General features: G+C 43.3%; 1 protein-coding gene across 5 annotated transcripts in view; it reads left to right on the top strand.

The window, feature by feature from the left end:
• SYN3 (synapsin III) overlaps positions 1-26,145 on the top strand; it is a 199,848-nt gene that overhangs the window by 28,254 nt on the left and 145,449 nt on the right. For all 5 annotated transcript variants that reach the window (XM_030960732.1, XM_030960731.1, XM_030960734.1 and 2 more), the window contains 3 exons: positions 1,267-1,745; positions 13,617-13,674; positions 23,152-23,243. In XM_030960732.1, coding sequence (XP_030816592.1) covers positions 1,429-1,745; positions 13,617-13,674; positions 23,152-23,243 — 467 coding nt within the window. In that variant the 5' untranslated portion in view covers positions 1,267-1,428. The remainder of the gene's footprint in view (positions 1-1,266; positions 1,746-13,616; positions 13,675-23,151; positions 23,244-26,145) is intronic.

The following is a 26,145-nucleotide window of genomic DNA, read 5'->3' as shown; positions in this document are numbered from 1 at the left end:
ATTCTCTTGGACAACTGGGGAAAGACAATTTTCTGCCATCAGGAGGCAATCAGAATTTGGGACAGGAGGGTGAGCAGTAAGGGACCCCAAACCAGGCGAAGGCAAGGAGTTCCAGTATTTGCAGGGGGTCATTCAAAGAGACTTGAAGGGAGCTAGGCATAATTTAAACAATGATACCATGGATGCATGAGACTCATCTCACTTGATGTATGGGGTAACACTCATTTTTGTTGCTGCAAATATGTATGTCTTGAAAAATGTATGTGTTTTACCAGTAATAATTTTTTGTTGTTTTTCCCCTAAATCTCACCAACCAGAACTGAAAGGCTGTCTTAGCAGATAAAAATTTCTCAGGAAATTACTGTGGAAGTCTGTCTTCTGGGGTGTGCCTAGAGGTGAAATTTTTTTTAATTGGGAAATTATTTAATTGCTGAAATATTTAGTATTCTGAGTAAAAACAAATTCATCATACCATGGTCAAGGGAGAAGAGTCAAGTACTTATATTTCACCATGTTAGTTTTCTCATTTGAAGAGATGAGCAGAATAAATTCCCATTAAAACAAAACAAACAAACCAACCAAACAAAAAACACCAATGAGAGAGGAAAAAAATGTATGAAGATTAGACAGCCAAGTTTCTAGTTTGCAAAATTCCTACAAGTGAATGTCTAAAATCAGATGGCCTGCTAGTATCTACCAAACAACCACCAGCAAGGACCTGGCTCAGAGTCTGAGTGCAGAGAGGAGGAGAGGCAGAAAAATGTAATTTCTGTCACTGAACTTGATCAAAATGTGTATAGGAATTATTCTGCTATTTTTTATTTACATCCTATTTGAATTTTGGACATTTGTTCTTTACATTCAAAACCTTGCTCACAAGCCCACCAAAGATGATACAACTTTTTATCCATTTGGATTATTTGCTTGTTATTCTGTAATTTTCAACACACAAGATACTAGAAACAAGGTCCCTCTCATTTTAAAATTAACATTTATTATCAGAGTAATTTTTTCTTTGTCCACAGTGATAGAATTGTTAGCACCTAAGCTAGTGCAGGCTGGTCTCTACAGACCAGAAAACGTTTGGGGATGACAATAGTGACACATATTTTGTCCTAATTGTTTGACTGTAGCAGTGTGGAATACTACATAGCAACCAGCAGTCCTTTCTTCTGTTGATTAAGGTACCTGTCTAAGACACCAAAAGGAGGTTACTTAACTCAGTCTCACAGCATGTATCTCACATATATGTCTTTGATTCCACAGGAGAGAAGGAAAATATAGCTGAAAAATTAAGTATAGATCTCCAGCACAATTTCAAGGGGTAAAGCCTGCCTGCCTGGACTTTAAAGAAGTACCCACACGGCCACAGAGGCATCCTCCAGGACCGGTAACAGCACTGTTCAGTTTCCCCACAGCACTGCAACGATGAATTTCCTCCGGCGGCGTCTCTCAGACAGCAGCTTCGTGGCAAACCTGCCCAACGGCTACATGATGGACTTGCAGCGCCCCGACAGCTCCACGAGCTCCCCGGTGTCTCCTGCCACGGAGAGAAAGCACCTGCAGCCACCCCAGCCCTCGCACTCCTCCTCCACTGGCAGCAGCATCTTCAGCTCCATCTCCAGCGCCATGAAGCAAACCACGCAGGCGGCTGCGGGACTGATGGACCACTCGGCCAGCCCCATGCCCCCCGCGGCACAGAAACCCAAGATCCTCCTGGTGATCGATGACGCGCACACGGACTGGTGAGTCACCCTGATCCCCCACTAATTCAGCTCCAGGGAGCTGGAGGGAATCATGGATTCTCATGGATCCATGAGAATTCTCAGGGAATCACAGATAATCTGCAGGGGGTGCACAGATGCTTTCACATCTGGGTAACCAGCTCTGGCCCCCAGCTGGTGTCTGTCAGACAACTTGTGTGAATGGCAGAATGGGATTTTTCGTAACTTTCTCAGTAAAAAATGTTCATTTGGTATTCATTGATCAAATTCTTCATGACCTTAATATATGAACACACATAGGGCATTCTTGGCTCAGCAGGTTTAGCTAAGATGTCTAGATAGCTAGCAATGATCCTATGAGGTCACAGGTGATGGTGTGTTAATGATGTCATTCAGGACCTTAATCCACTGTGCTGACTCTAAAAAGTGACTTAATCTCTTCAGCTCTCCATCTCTCTTGAGCTTTTCTCTGTATGCAAATTTATACATGAATTATGAAAAATAACCAAACTTTGTACTACCTGTCAAGGGCCTTTCACGTGCTAAGCATAGCAACATGCATTGGCAAAAGGATCTCAGGCTCAGCTAAGCCTCAGATTTGTCTAGTCCATGCAGGTCTCTTTACAAACAAAAGTTTGGAAGTTTGTTTCCTATGATGTTGGGTAGCACAGTAAACTTTCCAAAGTGTTCCCATTTGAAGTCTTCTGAAATGTTATAGAAATTAATTACTGCCTTTTGTATGCTCCTTTTCAAATTCAGCTGGTTTAGAAAGCTTTAGGCAACTTGTCTGAGAGTCTTATCTGGGGGAAATACCCAGAGAATGTATTGTTTCATCTGCCAGCTTGTCGCAAAATAAAAGAAGGAAAGAGTAGCCCAGGTAAGAGGGCAGTATTGAAGACTTCAAAATGAAGGAAGTTGGGTTATTGGGTCTTGATCAAGAGAGATTATTTTATTTTTCTGTTCATCTCACACCACTCTTCAGTACAGTTATCACGTTTGTTCTTCTCTTTTTAACTAGAAGAATAGGGACAAGGTGAGACTTGCCTTTTCACGTGTATCTTCACTAATCAAAAGCTTAGCTCTTACCTAAAAAGAGACCATGACTGAGTACAACTAGGCTAGGCATCTTCAGCCAGCTTGAAGTAAGAGAGGGAAAACAGTGGGATTTTTCTCAAAGGAAGAACAACTTCTTCAGTGAGTGAGAAAGTCCCTGATAAGGTTGTCACCATGAATGTTTCCCTGGCCTAGTGTCTTTCATCACAGCAGCAACCCCTCAACGCCAGATGCATCAGTCAGCAACATCAGTCTGGCTCAACCAGACCTGATCTCTCTTTCCTGTGTGCACCACGAGTCTCCTGCAGGCTGATGCTCACTAACCTCTGTCTCTGTGAAGTGTTTTTGCAGTTCCTTGGAGATGCTGCCAGGTGGCAGTCCCTTAACACAGCATCCACCGTCTGGGAATGGGCGTGCCTTTGATGCTCCAGCATCTGGGGCTAAGCCAGCACTGTGTAGTCCAAACATCGTAATCAGAGAGGAAAGCCCTAGCTCAAAGGCCAATCTAGTTTTTCCTTGAGATTAATGGTGCTGGGGTAGTCAGGGAGGACAAAAGACAAGGAGGGGTTGGACCCTACTGCAGAGTTTTCATGTTTTAAAATACACACACTTCATTTGAATCCCTGCCTTTATATCTCCCAGCTGCTGTTCTGTCATGCAGACTTTGCAGTCTGTGAGCTGAGCTTGCTGAGGGAGCAGCAGCTGGGGTATATAAAAAGGAAGTATACCTTCCTTTAAGCAAGGCTACCCATGCTGTCCTCACTCCTTCACTCCTCTAAGCACTCCTCACATCCTGCTGTCTTGGCTATCCCTCTGCTGTCTATAACTTAGACATTTCTAGGAATGATGGGATATCCCTTTCACTTATCCCAGCTCTCTTACTCAACCCACAAGTCTGCAGGTATCAAATGCTTCTTGCAAAGGCTCCCTGCCTTTGCTTTCTCTAAGGCTGTGAGGACACTGAACAAAATTAGTGTGTGAATTCATGATCATACCCTGATGTATGTATGACATGAAAAACAAGGAAAGAACATTACTAACCCTTGCCTGCCATGGCTCTTTGTAGCATGGACAGAAATACATGCCTAGAATCTTCCCCAGTTTAAAGGCTGGTCCTTTCTGAGAGAGCATAGCAATGCAACCATTCCAGTGGGCCACGAGTGCTTCCTCCTGGTCAATTTGGTATCTTCAGGAAATTCAGTGAGCCCCTGAGAGCAGCACTGAAGAGCAGTGACTCCATGGCTCCGTGGATGTTTATTTTTGGTAAGGTGCTTCTGAGCAACGCCAGTCACCTTCTTGGTCTCAGCCAGGGTGTTATGTGAGTTCAGGCTGAGCAGTCTCAGGAAGCTGTGTTTGCCTTGTGAGAGCCCAGCTGACAAAGCTGATTATCCAGGGATTCTGACTATCCCCTCTGCATCATGTACAGAAACAGTTCCAGACTTTGGAAGGTGAACAACAGCACATTGTTACTTCTGTGCTGGTGATTCTGGGTTTGGAAAGAGCATCATGTTTGTAATGCATTTCACCTCTGCCTGCTCTGCTCTTTCTACTTGTGAAACGTTTGTATTTGGTTTTCAAGAAACTCTTTCCTTCTCCTTTTGAAATAGCTAACTAAAAAATCCCCAAGAAATAACTACTGATGTGCTGCCCTTACTACAAGGGTGAGGGGCTTCCACAGCGCCTCCTCCTCCAGAGCAAGTTACACAGGGTTTACAAACAAGGACCAGCTTGTTCACGGACAGGAAGGGTGAGAGACAGTGGAATCTGCCATTTGATTTCTCTTCTCTAAATGAAAACACTTTCTCAGAATTGGAGACTGTAGCAATATTGCCAAGCCAGACATTAATTTATCATCACTGTTTGTATTACAGCAAAGAGCTGCAGTTTTGGGTTAGGATGAGGTGTTGCTCAATTGCTTGACGAAATGCTTTAACAACCCAAATAGGCAAGTGCATGTTAAATGCACTTTAAAGAGACAAATGACAATCCTTTCTATTTTTGAGGAGCTACTATGTCTCTGATGGCACAGTGTAGCACTCAATTTCTCTCAGAGGTCTGAACGAAAGAAAGAGCATCCATGGAAATCATGGCCTGTCTTCCACCATAAAATCCTTGCTGTTCTGACATGCAATATGCTCTGGTTTATTCCCGGGATGAAGTACTATAAAAACAATGTGAGTCCCACAAAATATGATCAGCTGCTTTCTGCATTAGTAGCAGTAAAAGAAAGGTACATTTTATTAAGAACAAGGGAACTCACCCAGCTTTCTGTTAAAGTGGCAACGTTTTGACAAATTTTCTGTTCTCCTGAAAGGCGCAGCTCTAAACGTTGCAAGGAAGCATGCAGTGAATTGCCATGTGTGGGATGGGCACGAGAGGAAAATCCTACCTATAGAGCTCCCTTGTGCTCCTGGCTTTGCCAGGCAGCCCTCAGGGGCACACACAGCAGTGAGGGTGCCTGTGCATCAGCACACCAGGGAAAAGCTCACCTTCTCTGCTCTCATTATTGGCACATTTCTCAGCTGGGGAGCCTCCACCTGGAGAATGAGGCTCCTTCTGGTGGGCTGGGAGTATCTGTGCCTTGGGAGACTTCCAAAGACGCATCCACAGCTCACCTACAGCAGCTGCCAGAGAAAATGGAGCTCAGACATGAGTACACGTGTGTGTGTGTGTGTGTGTTAAACACACAGCAAAAGGGAGCAGACCACGAGGAAGAGAGACAGCAGAACTCCAGGTGGTGGCACATGGGCCAGCTCCAGCAGCCTGACCTCAGCCAGCAGGGAAGCATCCCACCTCTGGCAACCTCCTCACCCACCATGCTATTAGACAAAATTGTGCTCTAGCTGGATTGAATTTCTCAGCAGATCAAACAGGGTTTTGCACTGTGAATTATTAACCCCCATCCTCTGTGAAAGTGCTCAGCTTTCCAGCCTAATGCTTCGTGTTTAAACAGCTTATGGGGGAAGTGATCAAGCACAGCTAAGGCTCCTATTAGCCACACATGCTAAAAGCATTGCTTTCTGGACCAGACAGCATAACAAAGTTGTTCTTCTTGCGTTTGCTGGATATCTAAGTTACATTTGTGAAACAGCTCATGTGGCTTTTCAAAGCCATTGGTGTGTTTTGTCCACATTTCAGGCTGTTTCCAGAGCTCACAGTGCTGTGTTTGCTGCCTTGTCCAAAATACAAGTGCCCTGCGTGCAGCAGTTGAGTATTGTGAGTATTATATACACAAGTATTGTGAAATGCTTCACCAAAAAATGAGTCACAGAGGATATAAAAATTGCACTGTTTTATCTCCTCTTTAATTTGCAGCCAAATCTGCCTGAACATACTGTCTCCAAAAATTTTAAGATCAAGGAAGAGAGAAACTGTGATTAGCACTGAATTAAATCCTCTTAAAACATTTGAAATGGTTCTTTGTATAACAATAATGTCATGATTCAGGTCTAATTATGGACTGATTGGACAGGATTATTGTTTTATACTGGTCAAAGGAAATAATCAACTTTTTTTGAAAAGAAAATAATTTTTCCTTCTGAAACATAAAAATATTGAGCCCTAAATATGTCATTTTCTAAAAATCTGATTGTGAATAATAACAGTCTAATACTGAATTTTGGTAACATCGGAGTTCCTAAATACTGGGACTTTTTTCAAGGAATTCCTTTTAAAAATATTCAGTAAGTGTCATGAGTCATTTCATGCTTTCAGTAGGCTGAAGGTGATATACTAAGACTCCTATTAAGAGGAGAATTCCTGTACCTAACTCATTTAAACATAATGAGAAGTTTTGGAGTTTAAGCTTGAACTAAGGAATTTGCTGGTAAAATTTCAAACTTTTGTCTATATTTCCTGGTAAGAAAGTCCCAAATCATCTAACATGATGGTCACTGACAATAGATTATTATGAATAAGTTTTTTTTACACGGTGGTGCGCTTTTAATGTTTCACAAGTTCTGTGCAACAATGTAGCAATGATTTGAAAAAACTTACACGTAAAATTCACGTTTTCACAAGTTTGGTTTAAAAGCCCTTATATTTTCATCATTTAGCTTTGTCTACCCAGGACCAAATATTTTTTTCCTATGCTTCCTGCCAAATTCCACTTTTTGAGAAGTGGAAAGCAGAAAGTGGAGGCAGAAAGTTTGTGTTAAATGAGTGTGTGTGTTTGTGCACATACGCACGCCTAGGAGCAGCATGGAGAGTTTCTGTATTCCCTAGCATACAGAAAGGGTGAAAAGCAGACAAGGCTGTCAAAATTTTTCAAGAAATTGCATTTATCACATCACTTTTCAATCTGTTTTAGGTATAGCACCGTCATGTCTGTCTGTATTTTTGTCCTGCATATGTAAAGTATCTTGGGATCTAGTCCCCCTAAATGAAAGGTGATACAGAAATGTAAAGGATTAGTATCATTACAAAAATAGACGCAAGGAATATGGAAAACATTCCCCACCAGGCTATAACTATGTTAATGCAAGTCAAATCAGGGTCCTTAATTACTTTTCCAGAGTTCCTATAAATGCATAGAATTTAACCTCAGAATGTCCTGCCTAGTCCTGTACATATAAAAAAAACATCCAACAAACCCAACCCTCAGATACATTTCTCAAGATTTGTGAGCCAGATTTCTTCTGCCTGAAAGTCCACAGCCCTGCCCCAGGATTGGTCCAAGTTAGGCCAGTTCTACTGCTCCTCAAATTCAAGGAGAACTGAAGTTGGCTGGAAAAAAAATTGCAAAATCCTCAACAAAAATTGATACCCCTTGCAAACAGCTCCAGGCCATAGTATTTAGATTTAGCAACTTGGAAATGTTTCAACAATGCACTACTTTGATAATACACAAAAATCAAATTGCTGCCTCATGTTGTACTTAATGCAGTACCCCACCTCCACCCCCCAGCCTCCCACCCCCAGCTCTTTGTGGGCAGCTGGAATGTGACCACAGCACAGCCTGGGTGGGGGACCAGACCTACAGCAAAGTGTCCTTCCTATTCTGACAGCTCAGAGAAGCACAAAAAGCTGTGCCCAAAAGCAATAGTGCTGCACTAACTAGTGCTGCTTCTCTTGGTGGGGGATGGCTTTGATTACCCCTGTTTGATGAGCAGGAGGTGGCACAGGAAGATGCTGGGAGGCCACTATTGTGTGGGACTCCACAATTCCTTGAATAGGGCAAGTGGCCTGAATGGTTGTGTCTGCAATGGTTAAAGTGCTGGTGGCTTGTCAAGCCAGGTCTCCCCGGAAAACAGGCCTTCAGAAAGGGAGGACTCACAAAGGAAGATTTTAAAAACACTTCTCCCTTGCTGCCCCAACGCTTCCCTTGCCATCTGCATTCAAGCCAAGAAAATCCTCCCAGCCCTGTAGGGTGGGTCCTCAGATCTCATCAAGGACCTCACGAAGAGGACTTCCTTGATCCAAAAAAACCCTAATCTGTCCTGCCATCGGAGCCCAGCACAACCCCCTTCGGGTGAGGCGTTCCTTCCCTTGATGTGATCCCATAACTAATAATGTTTCGGGGGTGGTTTTACAGTAACCAGAGTGGGCTGGGTCTGTGGTTCTTCCCAGAAGGCAACAAAAGAAGTCTGTTCCCACAGCCCATCCGAGGACACTGAGGACACACCTGCAGCACTGCGGAGCTGGCTCTCTTCGGTGGCCTCAGCAAGTCAGGTGGTGAGAGCACCAAGAGCAAGGTGATCTTGTCCGTGGGAGGGGCACGGCTGGTCACAGCACTGCTGTGCCCAGGGATGGAGCTGAAACTTCTATGGAGCTCCTGGCAAAGTAGCAGTGTATTTAGGGTTACCTTTTGACCCACCACAAACCTGAGATTTACTCACTGGTCCTTCCCTGTTGGTATGTACAATGTGAATACCTTTTCTTTCTTTCTGCCCTTGCCTCTGGTCCATCTAACTTTTTATTCAAACCTTGTTTTCTGAGGTGTCAAAGCACACATCCATCACTCTTATTCACCATTCTGACACCCTCACCTCTTGCCCCAAGGTGCTCTTGGAGAATAAGTATTAATTACCAACCAGTCCACCTCACAGCTGAGCACTGCATAAAGGTCTCTGTGCCAAAGTAGATGTGGACAAAAGCTCCAGCAATTTGCAGACCTCAGCATTTATGGAGTGATTTTTCCCATCCCTGTGCCTTGGGAAATCAGGAGTTGACCATCTCAAAATTTCTTACTATGTACAGCTGGGAATTTCTGAAGTGGGGAAAAGTAGTGGAGCGAATAAGAACTGGCTCCTGAAAGGAAAACCTTCCTTATTTTCAACCTAGAAAAAAAAAAAAAAGGGCACTCCTCCCCCTTCCCCTCCCTGCTGCCCTTATAGCGTGTAGGGGCTGGGGGGGTCGGGGCATTCCAGCAGCTGCTGGCCAGTATCCTGGAAACTGCCTCCTTTTTCCCAGTCTCAGCCCCTTTTATGAAGGAGACAATGTGGACATACAGTGAGTGCCTTGTGCATCACTTGGGCCCCCAGGCTCTTTGACATGGGGATTTTATACAGTGGCTCACCACCTCCCCACCCTCCCTGGGGTGCCCCCACACCCAAACCAGGGGGCTTCAGCCTTGCCTTTTCCTAGATTATTCAGAAAGAAATTACATGCCTTATTTTCTCAAGGGCTCAAGACAAATATGTGTAATGTGATGCTAGGGAAATAATTCAGATAATTCCAGAATTTACCCATGGATGCCTTTTGGTTTGTTTACCTGAGTCTCTTCTTACCATTTCTCTCCTTCTTCCACCCACTCACTTACTCACCTCTCCCCAAGAGTCCTGTTCATTTTCTCTTCATTGTGTTTTGCTCTGGCCCCTCCACAGCATAGGAAAGGCTGCTTCCTGCTCTAGATAAGTGGTTTCTATGCAAAGTTTGGCTTGGCTTTCTCTGCTTGTTGTGTCTTGATCCAGAGGCACAAGCTCAGTTAGAGGATTTGGAGGAATTTGTCATTACAATATCCTAGTGTCCTTCTTTTGCATGCTCTCAGTGAGGAGAGCCCATTTCTGAGTGAAGGTACAAGCCAGCTCTTGAGTTTGTAGCTCAAGGCCTCTGCTGAACAGTGGTAGAGGTGTGAGTCAGAGCTCACTCACATCACGGGGGATTTGGGCTCAGGCTTATTGTTCATCTGAAGAATGGCTTCCCAGTTTCCAAGACAGCATTCCAATATTTGCTGTATCAGTTCCACTGAGGTGTCTCCTAGGAAGATCTGAAAATCAGTGAATTAGCCTGAGGTAGGTAATGGGAGGTGAAATGATCATTTATTATTCCCTACTGCTGGTAAAGGTACACTCCATATCTGACAGAAAATTGTTGTATATGCTTCCTCTAACCACGGTAATTGAGGCTGGTTTACAGAATATCTCTACAAAATAAACTTATATCCTTTCCAGATTAGTTCATAAGAAGAGGCTTTCAGTTTCTTATGTCCCTGTAATCATGTCAGAGCTGGGGCAGAAAGCAAAACTTAAGTTTGTTTGATGTCTTTGCACCCATAAAATACATTCTTTTCCAGAGCATGCAGCTTCTTAATCAGAAAGAGAGGGGTTTGAGGCAATCTTCTTTCCTGCAAGCCAGGGCAGACATTTGTCTGTTTATCACAGTCCTTCCTCCCTCCCAGTCCATGAGGCCACATTTAAATGGATTGCCTGGCTCTATAAATCCCACCCAGGAACTGCTCTTGAGCATGGCCCTGCAGTTTCCTTCGGTCAAAACATGTTTACATGCTAATTCACTGAGATCACAGCAACCACACCAGCCCATCTGCACCCTGCCTGGCCAAATTACAGCTCTGTGTTGTGCTGAGCTGAACATCTGCCATGCTTTAAATAAAGGGGTGGCCAGCCAAGCAGTGGTCAGTGCTGCAGACTGCCTGGCAGAGGCGGTGGGTCTGTGTGGCCAGTGGCTTGCCCAGTGTCCCAAGCTGGGGACCTTAAGCCCTCCTGGGGCCATGAACTGCTCCTCTCATCACTGGGAGCTGAAGGTGAGTGGGGACACTTCCAAGGTTCCCAGAAAGTTTTTGGACTGATCTTCTGGGCACAGCTCCTCTGCTGCTTCGCTACAAGCTGCCTAGATAACTCTGCAGCAGTCAGGTCCTAGACAGAGGTCTGGAAGAGACTTGCTCAGGTGGTTTTGGGGCAGAGAGCATCCACAAATGTGTTGTGCAGCCAGGAGTCTGCCAGAAACATCCTTCTCTCTTTCTCATGCATCCCCACCACAGCAGCGTGGTCTTCCTTTCCTCTGTCTCATGCCCACTGTGAGGACCACAAGGCATTTCAGACATTGTGCAGAACTGACCAAAAGAGTCTCTTGCAAGAGATACTTCCACAGCATTGGCAATGATTCCTTGCTTAAAATTTGAGGGGCTTCAGGAGGATACTAAGACCATTTTTCATTTCATTGTGATAGCCTCTACAGCCCAGGGGCTCCAAAACCCCAGGTGAGAATTGAAAACATCACTCCATCCATTTCAGAGATGTTTCCGTAAGAAATGTTTTATTCTTACCCTGGGCTGTGTCAAAATGATGGGCGGACCAAAATATTTGGCTGCAAATTGCTTGGCACCTGTAGTCTTCAGAGACACTCAGAGCAGGTTAAGCTTCCTGGGGGACTGTTTTGGGAAGAAAGTGATATATTTTACTGTTAAAGGAAAGTTCTAGGGACATTGGATGAGACAACTTGTGTGGAAAGAGGGATAGGACAGAGAGGTCACACAGTGTCTAAGCTGAGGTGCCTTGCACTACTCCAGCAGCTCCTAATGCTGGGCGCACCCTCTGTGTGACCACCCATAAGCCCAGCCAGTACTGCAGAGAGGAGAAAGATGGTTTTGTGTGGAGGCTAATTTCCTGGACCAGGCAGTGGAAGCCCCTTTGATGCCTCTGAACCAGGCTGAGGACTGTAGTCAATCACACTTCATTACAAGCTGAAGCAAAGCATCACCAAGGAGTTTGCAACCAGCCGGTCAACAAAGAGGAGAGGCCATAGAGGGAGGAAGTGTGTTCCATAAATGTGGGTAAGGAATATATATTATGAGCATACTGGGAATAAAAACAAACTTGTACCAGGGAATAGTATGCCTCAAATTTCAGAGCAGTTCCTGTGAGCCCTCTGAAAGCTTATTGCAGTTTTTAAGAAGTCACTGGTTCCAGCAATATCCCCAATGTTTAGGAGTGAGGAATGTTGCCAGACCCTCTTGAGCCATGCCTCGAGAAATGTAATAGAATTATTAAGTGCATTTAGAGTTCCTGTTTATTGTTAGAGGCATGATGTCTTAGCATGTCTGCTGAGTTGTTTTTTTCATAAAATGCTCATAAATTAAAAAAAAAAAAAACCAGGAAAAAATGGACAGAGATCTGCTTTTTATACCAAACAGGGTTTTTTTGAGTCACCTGGTCTTGGTTACACCTGGCTGCTACATTGTCCCTCACCTATGCAGAAGTCTTACAGGCTGATGGATGGGTTGTCTGGGAAGGGAGGTGTGATACAGCATTCAGATGTCCCTGTTAGAATTAAGCAGAAGGCTTTTGTCATTTTTAATGTATTTTTCTATTATAATGAAAAATTTTTCCTTCATTTTGAGCAAGAATGACAAAACAACTTTTTTATTTACACATTACATTTCTGGGGGCGGGGAGCATGCAGCTATAAACTGATGTGATTCAGCCACGGGGAAAATTGCCTTCCTACTGTCTCTCCTTTTTTATTGGAACAAATAGACACATAGTAAAAATGCAAGCCAGTTTTTTTTTTTCTCATGCTATAAAATAGGGAGCAAAGCCGGCTACCCCTCATTTTCCTTTACCTCTTTATTCTGTCCTGTCTTTGCCAATTGGAAACAGAACCCAGAGTTACTTTGTCTCTGGAAACAGCTCTTGTAGGGCTAAACTGTTTTCAATGCTTTTCAAATAGAAGAGCCCTTTGGAGCCTACATGGCCTTCTGAAAGTTTACAGGGGAGGAGGACAAAATAAATTCATATTTTCTTCTGTCAAGCTTGTTTGGTGAGACGGAGAACTGGGGAGAAATATTCACTGGGAAATTTATATTGGCAATTTCTCCACTGACCAATCAATATAAGGGGCATTATACATAAATATGAATACAAAAAACTAAAACTGCCTGTCTGTCCTTTTCCTCTGTTTTCTTCTCCAGCACTACTGACAGCCTTCCCTTTGCATGAATAACCTACTAGAAGTGCTTTGTTGTCTGCGTAGTGTGAGGAGATAGGAACAGAGGTGATGGAAGCTGTATGTTCTTCTCACAGCAGTGTTCAACCCCAAAGGAAACACAGTTTCTGTGTTCCGGAGAAGAGATCCTTCATCAGTGACCCTGTAGAGATGCAGAAACAGTTTCCCTAAATCAACAGCAAAAAGGAACAGAAGTGGAAAGCAGCTCTGGAGTGAGAGAGCATGAGAACAGGCTTCACAAGTACTTCAGCTGTGAAGATGATAAAGCTCCTTGCTCAACATCAGAAGAAATTCCCGATGCTGTGCCATATGTTGCTCTCCTTTTACAGAATAAAGATTGAGTATTAAATGAGATATAGCAAGGAATCACTGATTAGAGTTGTTCCCTGGAAAAGATTAGGAGAACATTTGGTTTTCAGTTTGAAAATTAAATGAAAAAGTAACAAGCATTGAAGGAACTTTCCAATGTGGTTTTCATCTGGCTTGGCAGGTTTCTCCTGGAGAACAGAAAGGTAAAAGAAGATAGGAATTAGAAAAACATGCTGTGACCCGGATAGAAATTCTTCATCAAAAAAGGGAAATGCAGAAGCAAAACCGTATGTAATGAAAGCAAAAAATCTTATTTAACCATGTTTATCTCTCTTGTTTCTTCTGCAGGGCCAAATATTTCCAGGGGAAGAAGGTGAATGGAGAATTTGATATCCGAGTGGAACAGGTCAGTGCCAAGTGAATTTCTCTCTAAGGAATGTATGTGGACACAGCTAGGGAGAGGTAATCTGTCCCAGGAACAGTATTGAGGTTCATAGCCTTGTTTTTGTGCTCCACTGGGCACTGGACACATTCTGTTTCCCTGTTAGCCTTGGCACCAAATATTCATTTCAATTGAAGCCTCTTCATGTTGGGGTCTGTCCCCTGCTCTGTGTGTTGGTGCAGTGTCTGTCAAAAGAAGTCCCATATGGACTGAGACTGGAGGCTGTTGCCAAAAGAGAAATTATTATTAATAATAATCATCTGCAGCCCCCCAACTCGAAATGAGGCATAAGAAGAGAGAGATGTAGAGATAAGAAGGTGGTCCTGAAGGAACCATATGCTTGTTTTATACTCATTAGGACTATAAAACTGTTTGGGTGGGTAAAGAAAGCTGCTGAATGTTGTTTGAATGACCTGATAGTTTTGTTTTTGTAAGGCTGTTGATTCTGCATCGTGTGCGTGTACAGATTATTAATGCAGTGCTTTTGAAGGCTTTCTCAGGACCCCTTGCCCTTGAAAAGGTGTTTCTTTTATTTTCAAAGGAGTCCTGTCCTGTTGTCTATGACTGTTCATGAGCACATATGTTATGATCAAACTGTGTCTGGGACAGATTTTTCTTTTTTTATTGATATCACACTTGTCAATCTGGGTGGTATTAGCAAGAATAATTCTTCCTGGCATTTCCTTATCAAAGTATTTATTTTGTTGTCAGCCTTAGCAATTATTCTAAAAGAGAACAGAAAACATTTAAAAATTTACAAATCATGCTACTCACTTAGAAGCATGAAACCAAATCATTTCAAGGCTCTCCATCATTCAAGGTGGGTTCAGCTTCAAAGCTAGACCTGGTACTCTTCAAAATAGCCTGTTAATTCCTTCCCAAACCTCCAGTCTCTGCCTTTCCGCTCATAATCCTTCTCCTCAGATGTTATTGCACTTGAAGTCCTTATAAAGGAGCTGCCTTCAAATGTTTGGTGAGTGCAGAAGGTCAGGAGTGGACTCCTGATCCTTGCTGGGGGATCAAGCTGTGACCCTTGTCACCATCACAAAGCAGCTTATCACGTGTCCCCACGGGCTCTTGTAGGGAGGCTTTCCCATTTTACCTCTTGAAATCCTTCACATAGGCTGAATACCCACGTTCCAGATGAGGCAACAAATTGCTCCAAGCAAGACCATAATGCAATTTCCCTGGTGAGGACCATGGCTAAGCCCCTGCAGCTTTCATTAAATGCCCACATAGGGACTGCAGCACTGCCCAGGGGAATGAAGCTCCCAGTGGGTAGGAGAGTTGAGGAATGGAAAACAAGGATCCTGGCTATTTCCACTTTTCCCCTCCCTGCCAGCTCAGATCAGGCAGCCCAGCCTCCATTTAGTGGGCAGGGAGCTGCTCTTGACTCCTCCAGACGTCAGAAGAAGGCATGATGACTTTTCCCAGCTGGATCACTATCTCTCCAGGGAAACACAGAGGCTGCATTGTCAAGGGCAGTCCTTGAATCTGACCCCAGGCCCCTCTTGTGTATTGTTAGGTCAAGAGAGAGGTGCTGATTCCTTCAGACTCTGGCTTTTTCTCCCCTTCTTATTTTGTCCACCCATCCTTGCTCAGCATTTCTTGATAGTTAATTTTCACTCATTGCTTCTACTCTATTTATTTGGAGCCTTCCTAACTTCACCTCTTCCTCAAGAAGTCCAGGAGCCTAATCTGTTGTGGGAACAGGTCCCCTGAAGTTGAATGTTGACCCTCTCTACCTGAAAAATGAATGTTCTTCCACAGTTTTCTTAAAAAAATAAAAAAGAAAATAACTGTGTTCATTAACATGGTCCCCATCTTTCTCTGTGAGTTCCCAGCTCACAGCCCTCACTCCTGTAACTCTCCCCCACGTGGCACACAGGCTGTGCCATGGTGCACAAGCCTTAACCTGGCTGTTCAGTTCTGAATAAACTCTCCATCAGAGACTTCGATTCTTAGGCACCTCTTGAATCCTGAGCATTTAGTCTGCTCAGTAAGTTCATTTAGTTTTTCATTTTTCCATGTGATCCTGTATCAGATAACCACACATTATTAACTCAGCCAGAAATGCAGTTTGCCTTAGGAACTTTTTTTAGATTTTATAGGCAAAAAACCACTTTTGATCTGAAAGGCTAAATAACAAAGAAGTTTGAATGGCAGAAAGCAATGAAAGGAAATATCCAAATGTTAAATACTCTTGGAAAACCACTCTGGGAAAAAGCCATTGCCTTATTTTTATTGCCCATGCTAACTCTTTTGCCATTCTTCCAGGATGTTCAGTAGCTGGTTTGAACTTTTTCTCTCCTCTTTCACATCCATCTCTGTTACATTTTAATTCTTTCTAAGCAAGCCATTTTAGCAATCTGCAGAGGAAGCAGAAAAGGATAGTAGGTGATATTTTTTGAAAGCTGTGACATCACTTATTTGTAAAGGAGCGGGAGTGCTGCAAGCAGCAGTGTCTCTCCCTCTCTCAGTTATCTAATCTGGTTTTACACCCCTACCAGCTCTCCAGGGTGCCTCCCCCCTCCTCTGAGGAATGCAGGACATTTGTGATCATGCTGTCCTGCTCTGTCTGTCCCCCACACCCAGCTCTGTGGAACGCATTGGCTCACTTCAGCTGAATTCCAGAAACAGACAGATGTTTGAAGATACTAAGTTTCTGCAAGAGGTGAATCCAGTTCATGTTAGACGCTGGGTAATACACTGGGAAGAGGCTGTTTAATGCCACCCTGCTGCTCAGGGAGCTGCAAGTCTTAGCTTGTATGAAGATAGGTTTCATGGACTCTCCAATAACGTTTTCTGGTTCTTTGGCACTGAGTGAATTGCATAGCTTGATAGCAAGCCCAGGCCCTAGTTCTTCACATCCATTATCCCCAGGAAGAGACAGGGGTTACTGTGGGCATCACCTGGCGCCAGTGGATGAGGAGAGAGCTGGCAAGGACACTGCAGTGTGTACACCACTCTCCTGTCATTCTTTAAAATTAACGTGAAGCCTGACTTTGTTTCTTCTCTTCTGATCGTCAGTGTAAGACGGAAATCATATTTATAATGTGCTTTAAAGGCTGAAGGATTTATTATTGTCCACTATTTAGTGAAACCAGGCAAGCAGAGCCATTGCTTTCTTCCTGCTGGCTGCAGGGAGGGAGGTGAAAGGCTTTGGTGGTGTAAAGCCAGTTCAAGCGCTCCCCTGAGTCATGGCCTCTTTTTCTTTGGAGGCAGTTTGGATTACATTTTGCTTGTTTGGGTATTTTTCCATTTCTGTAGCAATGATAGCTGTTCATGAGACTGATTGAAACACTAATCCAAAAGTGAAAATCTATTTGACCTATTCTGATCAAAACCCTGATGGTTTAAGTTTTACTCAGTATGGGTAAAGCTCTAAGCTTTAAGAGAACAGCTGAGTCTAAAAATACTATCTCTTATTTTATGCTAAAAATAAGCTGCTTAAATTTTGATCCACATTGTTGCTTTTACTTGTCTGGTGATTTCTAGCTTTCAGAACTGCCGTGTATGCATCTCTAGTTCTTTTCTCTAGAAATACAAATACTAAAACGTTCTTTTAGAAATGAAAAACATAAGTTTGAATAAATGGCTCTAAGGCTAAGTTGAACTTAGAGAAGAATCTTAAAGTGCCACGGGACCACATTGCTTTTAGTCTCTCACAAAAAAAAAAAAAATCTTGCTTTTATCTCCTCAGTTCTTCATTGGCCAGAAGGCAGGAGGCATTAGGAACCACAGTATACTGAGGAAGAGGAGGAATAATACCATAGGCCTTATGCTCTGTCAGATGTTTTTCTTAGAGAGAAACTAATTGAGCACCTCCTTCCCCACCCTCTCTGTGCTGTCCCAGAGGAAACTAAACCTCGTGTGCTCTGAGGATTTCTGAGGTTTTCCATTTGGATCATTACATACCTTGTGTGGGGTCTCCTTGGGCATGCCCCATGTCCCAGAGGAATGCCTCATGGCCATGTATCCCCACAGACAAGCAGAGAGGGTGAGAGAGATGGGGCTGAGACTGCACAGCCCCAGACCCATCAGACAGACCGTCACCCTGAGGGTGGGGGGCAGATGAGGGGGACCCTTGACACCTGTCTGGAAGAGTGATGTCTGCAAAGCAGGAGATGTGCAGAGCAGGGTCACTGGGATGGCCATGGAGATCTGGCTTATGAGAGGAGCCTGGAAGAGTTGAGTTCATTTCTCTTGCCATAACAGAGCATAAAACAGACATGAATGCTTTTAGTGAATAACTTTGTGCAGGTAAGGGTTTCATGACACAGTGCCAAGCGTAGCAAGGGATTAAAGCCTATGGCTCTGATGGGCTTTTCCAGTCCCGTGCCCTGCATGGACCAATGAGGGACACAGCAGGCAAGAGCAAGCAGCACCTCTTAGAGAGGGTCCCCCACCTTCAGGGTACCTTTCCTTCAGGTATTTCCCAAAGGAATTTTAATATGTTCAGAGACATCTTTCCTGGCATTGCCTAATTGATGGTGGAGTGGGGTGAAAAGTGTGAAAGGGGAGTCATGAAGCCCAAAAGTCCATCTACATTTTTATCCCTGATGTTTGTTCACCCTTCTCCTTCCCACCATTTCCTTGCTGTGACAAGGTGGGTCCGTCTGTCTGTCTGACACGCATTTTTCTTGCACAGCTCATTCACTTGTTCCCACTGTTCAGTTTATTTTCAGGGAATGATTATTCAGTGAACTCCTATGTACATGCTTCTGGAAAAGCCTTGTGGTATAGATTATGACTCCATTGGCAGCATTGTCAGGAAAAACGTTGTACTTGGCAGTCACAGAAGATAATTGTAATACAAATCATGAATTCCAGCTCCATTGTACTTCCCGCCCTAAAGAGGTATTTTCATGTGTGGTTTAAAATGATCCTTTCAAAAGGTAGAGTCTGACAGGTCTGTGTGTGATGAAAGGAAAACTAGCCTCTTGTCAAACAACACTATAATTTTTATTCATTATATGTTTAGGGTTTGGGTTTTTTTCCAGCTGAATGCCAGAAAACAGTTTAAGAACAGCAACAGGGTTCTCATAGCTTGCCACATGCAAGCATTCAGAAACCATGAATAAAGGGAGAACTAGAAAGAATTATTTTAAATCATTATTTTCTTAAATGAATACTATCTTCTTTTTTTTTTTTAATTTTCATTGGCTTTTGGAAGTTTACAGAGTTCATGGTTTTGAGCCATTTCCTGGGATCAAAATATTTAGAAATGTGCTTTTTCTAAACCTCAAATTTTCAGGTAGGCACATAACTTCTGAAATGAAAACTCAAGAGACAATTCTGAATGCCATCAGAGCTGATACACCAAAAGGTGTTCTCACAGGTGAAGGCATGTGGCCCTTCAGCACCAGCATTGTCTCCAGCCTAGGAGAATCACCCCAGCTTCAAGACTTGTGAAGAGCACTTGAGGAAGCTGCTCTGGAGCCATAAAGCAATGTTCACATCACAGATGGACACTCTCCATTCTTTCCTCCCAGAAAGCAATCCTAGTATTGGGGAAAGGTGGGGAGCAGGGTGCCTGCCCAAGGGAAAATGTCTCAGGAAAAGACATGAGGAATCAGGATGTGTAATCTCTAATTCTGCATGCATGCATAGCCTCAGCCCTCATCCCATAGGCATACAAACTATCTGCCCACCTTGCTGCCTGTGCAGGATTTAGGGATTGCTTACTTTCCCCTTGGGATGCTTGTAATGGTTGTAGTGAAATGTGCTGCTTTAGGAATGCAGCCTGATGTGGGCCCTTCCTTGTACATATTGAAAGATCCACCAAAAAATAAGGCATAAAATCCATGAGGAATGTATGAGATTTGATTATACAGTAGCAATTCCTCATCCCAAGCACCTAAGCCATGGCACAGACCAGGCTAGTCAGTAGGCCAGACAAAGCAGTGCAGGGATTACAGTGGATCTCAGCCAGAATATGAGTTAAAAAATAGTCACACTGCTGCATGTATGACAAATCCATACTCAAGCAGATGGTTGGCAATTTTACATATGGAGGAAGTTGTGGACTTGCCAGAGAGAATCCCTGTGACAGCAACAACTCTGATCAATTCACTGAAAAAATCACCTAAAAGAAAATCTTATAAGAATGTGAGTAGTTTTGCCTAAAAAAAAAAAAAGGGGGGGCAAGTCTTTGCTTTGAGGAATAAAAGAATAAAATGATTGGGCTTTGGGAAAATTTTCCATTGTTGTTAAAGTACAGACTGCCAGAGGAGGTTCCTCGTCTATGGAAGACAGAAAAATGTTATGTAGTATCTGCACACAATGGCAGAGGCAGAGCTGGTCATGCCTTAGGAAGGAGAGAAAGACTGTGATATCTTGAAGTCCTTCCAACATAGCTTTCTGTTATTCTATGAAAAATGCTTAAAATACACCTTGAACATGTGCTTCCCCTAAATCACTAACAGGCATAGCTACCAAGCCAGGCATTTCTACTATTGCATGATTGAAAATGAAAATATCTTCCTGTTTTAATATCAGGAAACAGAAACAGACACTCTAAAATAGCTCACCAAAAAGATCTCCAGCACACAGAGGACACTGATGGAAACTGAGAGTACCTTAAGATTTAGTCCAAATGATTTGGAGTCTTCCAATTCTTAATACCTGAAGGAGGCATTTTTGACAAAACTGTGATCAAAATAGCTGTGGGCATCATCTCACATTTGAGCCCCACAGAGGTATGAAATATTTCTACTCCCACAGTTTTATTAGATTATTCTTCAAGACAGATTGTGTCACGTTTGTCACACATGGTTTGCTCTTGCCCTGAATGTTTTTGCAGCCACTGGCACTGCTGCAAAGTATAAAACACCATCAGGCTAATGCAATGCCTTCTTCTGTTCCATAATTCCTAATGCAAATGACTCTGCAAGGCCACGGGGAGCTGGGCTCTCCTGTTTTATGCATAGTTACCTGTCACTCTATCTGCATGGGCTGCTTTCAAAGACCTCTTTGTCTGCAAGGTAAACTCAGGCTGGAGATGATCTCAGAGCTGAAATCCCAGCCAAGGGAAGTCATCGGGCTACAAAACCCACAAAGTTAAAAATACAGGGAGCACTGGAAAATCAACAGGAAACAATTTCTGCTGACTGAAGGTTTTAGCCTTCTTCCAAAAGCCAGCTAGCAGCAGCCTGTTGGATGGAACAAAGCAGCTACATGAAAGGAGCAGCATTCCTTAACTTTGTCTGTTAAAGCACAAGCGAATGCCAGGCGAAGGTCAGGATTGTCCCTCAGCTCTGATTGTAGATCTGGCGGTTTTGGGAGTGAGATAGCTGAATCCCCCAGACCCTCTCTACACTTCTCTCTCCTTGCCAGTGTTCCCTGGACAATGGTTGCCAAAGGGGATTTCTCCTTTTCTTCTGGCTCTTGACATTAGCAGGGCCTGAAATTGGTCCTGGCAGTTTGGCATGAAGTACTCACCATCCTGGGGGGTTCTCAGGCCTGTTTGCAGGTCAGGTGTCTGAGCACAGCTTTGTTGGCCTGACTGCCTCAGGGAAACGCCTGTCAGACCAACTTAGTCAGACTGCAAGTGCCCCTCATCGAATGAAGACTGCCCATTTTCTCCCCCAGCAAAGAGGAGTGTTAAGCACTTTATTACAAATCATCATGGAAAAAAACTTTGGTAGAAAAGCATAAAAAACATGAAAGCACAGACCTAAAACTTCCCTTTCTTGCACTGGTGCTCACATCAGATGATGCATTCCTCAGCAACAGAAGCTGGAGATCCAGCTCAACAACACTCTGCTTTCAGAGTGGGACATCTCTGAGGCATATGGAGACACAAAGGTGGAAAAAACATCCTTTCATCTGCCCAGTCCACAGAGCCTCTGGAGCTAATGTGTGCACTAGCAAGCTTGCCATGACCCATTGGGGAGATCACTGATGGTGCCCAAAGCATCTGATCTTACTGAGTTTGTCCAAGGTGGACTCCTCTCTCCCTAGGTCTCCTGAGATTTTTCAAATGTATAAAAGACAGGTGCCTTTCAGGGGTACATGTTTGCTCATCTCTGATCTGATGGGGTCACTGAAGAAGCGTGGCTGTGGCCAAGGCAACACAGTGCAATCTCTCATGAGTAAAACCCAGGCAGTCACCTGAACCACTGCCAATCCCTCCCTGTGAGCATGTCTGTGTTTGAAGTAGAATTTATTTCTTGGCAATAGGAATTTTCTCCCTCTTTTCATTGTAATTGAGAGTTACAATGATGTAAGACCGTGTAAGGGTGTTGCTTTAAAAAGTTTATGCCGAGCTGCAGACATGAAATCTCATTACATCATTGGGTCACCAGTCCACAGCCATTGCTTTAAAATTACATGGATTTTAAAAGGAAACTTGGAAATTATTTTTTCATTTGTCGTCTGGCCTTTGAGCCTTTACAGGTGCACCAGTTCTCCATTGGCAAGTTTTTTCCATGAGTTCATGAGGACAAAACACACTTTTTTTCCTTTTTTTCCTTTTTTTTTTTTAATGCATAAAAGTTGTTCCTGGCACTATCTTTTGGTTCCAACTAATAGAAGTAGCAGAAGAACATTAAACAGTACAAGGATTCCAATAAAGTCATAAGTATTAGCAGCACCATCTGAGTGCTCTGGTATTAGACAGCTACTGGTTAGAAGATGAATTTACTGCTGCCCAGTCTTCATCATACTAAGTCTGAAAAACGCCTTAAAAGGAAGGGGAAAAAACTGCTCAAAGGGAGAAGACTAAATTTTCTGCCTCAAAAAATGAAACCTGTTTATTTATATTTATCGTAATCACCCCTGTATCTTTTGCTCCCCATGGCTGAAATATCCCTTGCCAACCGTTCCAGCCTTGCAAGTCATGCCTCTTTTAAAATAAAAAGTATTTTCATGATTGAGCAGCTCTCTTAATAACTTACCCAGCTTTGCTAACTCTTTAATAGTAAAAATCTTAGTAAGCAAATCACATCAGGTGACCTCTGCTTATCACCTTCCCACAACATAATGAGGTTTAAAAAGGTTTAAACCTTTTGTATTAGGTTTATAGCTGGCCAGTGGCACAGCAGCCAACTCAGACATAATTCTAAATGGATGTCTCCAAGTGGAAACTTGGAATTTGAATTCAAATGACCTTACATCTTTTTATTATTATTGTTATTATTTTTATTATTCTTTCCTGTGTGCATTTTTCAGCCTGCTCATTCTTAATTCCTTCAGTACTTATTACTGCAAGTCTAATCCTGTGTACTTTCACACCCCAAGTGTGGGAGCCATAAATACTTCTGCAGTCTCTCAGGGCAAACCAGCTATAATTGGATCTCCAGTTGCCTCACAGAAAAAAAAATAAAAAAAGAAAAGAAGGAAAGGCACATTCCAGACAAAGAAAATTCTGCGTCTGTGTCTGTGTGTTTGTGTTTCTGCCTCCCTTGAGTAACACTTTGTCCTTTTGCTCCATTCCAGGCTGAGTTCTCCGAGTTGAACCTGGCTGCTTACGTCATGGGTGGCTGCATGGTGGACATGCAGGTCATGAGGAACGGCACCAAGGTGGTCAGGTGAGCAGCGCCGGCCGGTCTTGGAAACTGGGCTTTGTGGATCAGTGCTGGGGCAAGCAGGCTGATCTCACAGGGTGACAAATATGTGAATTGGGCAGCACAATCCTGGTAGCTTCAAGGATTCTTGGAAGTGGTGAAAAGAGTGGCCTGACTCTGGTGGGTTTGTATCAGGTCTCAGATGCACATTTTGCCATATGGTCATTGTTTCTGGTCTAGACCCTTCATGCAACAGCAAATGCCTCCTTCTCAGGTTCTTCTTAGCCTCCAGACTCCCAATAAAAGGGACAACAGATCTTCTTCTCCCTTGATTTTTCTCTCCTTCTCTGTCAACTAACCCTCATTTTGAACAGTGGCTCTGATTCATTAGCCTGCCTGTCTTGGGCCCTGATCCCAGTGGACTGCCCTTGCAGTAGCCACTAAGCCCAGATGACCAGATCAAGAGCAGCCCTGAGAAGAAGGACTTGAGGGTGTTGGAGGATGAGAAGCTTGACATAAGCCAGCAGTATGCTCTCACAGGCCTGAAAGCCAACCATATCCTGGGCTGCCTCCAAAGGAGTGTGGCTAGCAGGGAGGGGATGAGAAGAAGAGACCTTATGGGACCTGCAAGTACCTAAAGGGTACTACAATAGAGTTTTGCAAGGACATGTAGTGATAGGACAAGGGGGAATGGCTTTAAACTGAATAGGGGTGGATTTAGGCTATATACCAGGAGAACATCCTTTACTGTGGGAGTGGTGAGGCATGGGCACAGACTGCCCAGAGAAGGTGTAGATGCCCATGCCGGGCAGTGTTCAGTGCTGGATAGTGCTTTGAGCAACCTGGCCTAGTGGAAGGCATCCCTGCTCTTGGCAAGGGGGCTGGAACTAGGTGACCTTTAAGGTCCCTTCCAATGCGAACTATTCTGTAATTGTGAGATCCTGATGCTTGTAGCCTGATTTGCTCCTGAAATACCACTGTTTTCTTTATGGGAGATGCCCAGTGCTCTGGCATTGCCCTGTGGTATATCTCAGAGGTAATATCTGTCTCTGTTTGATGGGGATTTCTGTCCTACTAGCATTACTTCATAATTGCAGTCATTGCAAGCAGACTCTTTTCCCAAGCAATGCTTCTCCAATCACACATCCAATTCACTTCCCAAAAGCATTGTTCCCCTTCTTTCAAGCACCAGTGACAGCAATTTGGAGCTAATGTTAGATGCATCTTTACAAGTTCTATGTAAAGAATAGTGTCACATCTGTGTAGGATGCCTCTGTTCACCTTCACCAATATTACCTTCCACCCTATTATTCCCAAGCCTTCATCTTTATGGGTTCCTGTCATTACAACTCTACATTTCATCTTTGACACAGTAGCTTTTCTCTGTTTGTGTTGAAATCTCATTGTTGCTCCAAATTAATTTTTTTAGACACCCTGCTTCTTTTTGTACAGTTTCTTTGCACTTTTTGGTGTATTCAGGATCTTTGAGTTTAATACTGTTGACATATTTAATCAATGCTTTTGTCTGTTTGCAACTAGTTCAAAGTTAGAGGTAGAGACACATAATCTAGCATGCAGGGATATTTTTGAAAGGGATTATTAGAACAGTTAAAAAACTGTAATTTTGAGCATGCTGGCCTCAGTTTAATTTCTCAAAATCTCATTTCCAGTCCAAACAGTGCAAAGCAAAACATGTCACTGTCAATTAGCTATGACTGTGGTCCATCAATTCATTTCAGGTCTTGACATCTCTCTTAGTACATCCACAAGTCTCCATTTGTTCTTTGGTAAAATTTCACTAACCTCTGCTAAAAACCTTTAAAGCTGTGTCTGTTACATGCATTTGCTTTCTCCCTGTCTGTTTCTGAGTGAAACAAAGCATTATGTCCCATGAACCAGCCGCTGGAGCACTCATCAGACAGTGTGCAGTGCTAATGCACTCCTGTGTTCGCTTGCTCATGGTGCTGGAAGGTTTCCCAAGAACCATTTCCTAGGTTTGATCACATCTTCATTTTCCTTCCTGTGTCTTTCCTCCCAAAGCCATTCATACATCTGGCAGAAAGATCTTGAGCTATTAAACTGAAACTGAAGAGAAAATTTATTTTACAAAACTGTCTGGGGCATGGTGTTCATGTTTCTACTCACAGTGAACACACAGGTATTCCCACTACCATTTTTGTATGGATATTGATATGTGAATTACGTGGGTTTTTGAATGGCATATGCTCAGGAGGGGTTCTTTTTGTTTGTTTTCATTCCTGCATGTTTAAGGACACTTTTGCATTGTGGGAAGCAGATTTGGTAAATATATAATTGTCTGGGTATGCAATTTATATAGCATATATCATATTACATGCCATAATCCTTGCAACCAGAGAATATTTGTTTACAGCCTGTGCTGATATGACCCTGTTGTGCCCAGCTCAGTAAGTTTAAGAGCTTAGGTCTGCCAACTTCCACAACCACTCCTAGCAATACTCTAGAAGGTATAAAAATTAAAACTCTTTTTCACTTTAGAAAGCACATTGTGGAACTGAGCTGTGTAGAGGCACCTCAACCCATCCACATAGGTACAGCTTCTTCCTACTTCCTTCAAGTCCCACAATCCCATCCACAGCCATGTCCTGCCTGGCTACAGACACCTTTCAGAGTACCCAGCCACAGGGAGACACCTTCAACTCATATGTGTGCACTAACCCTGCTGCTGCTGTCATCTTTTTTCCATCACTTATTTGTCCTCTTTTAATAATTGAGCAAAACATTCAGTCAAAAGTCAGAATGCTTCTAGATGGTGAAATATAATAATCATATTTTTTGAATACCCAGAGTCCTGGAAATCCCACTGTCAATTTATAAGGAGATAAAGAGGGCACCATCTTGCTAACAACCACATTTGGGATTCCCTCCTGCAGGAGCCCTGCCTGCT

This window comes from Camarhynchus parvulus, chromosome 1A (assembly GCF_901933205.1).
Source record: "Camarhynchus parvulus chromosome 1A, STF_HiC, whole genome shotgun sequence".
Taxonomy (NCBI): domain Eukaryota; kingdom Metazoa; phylum Chordata; class Aves; order Passeriformes; family Thraupidae; genus Camarhynchus; species Camarhynchus parvulus.
Note: the sequence above shows the minus strand (reverse complement) of the source record. Positions and strands in the feature narration are given on the sequence as shown.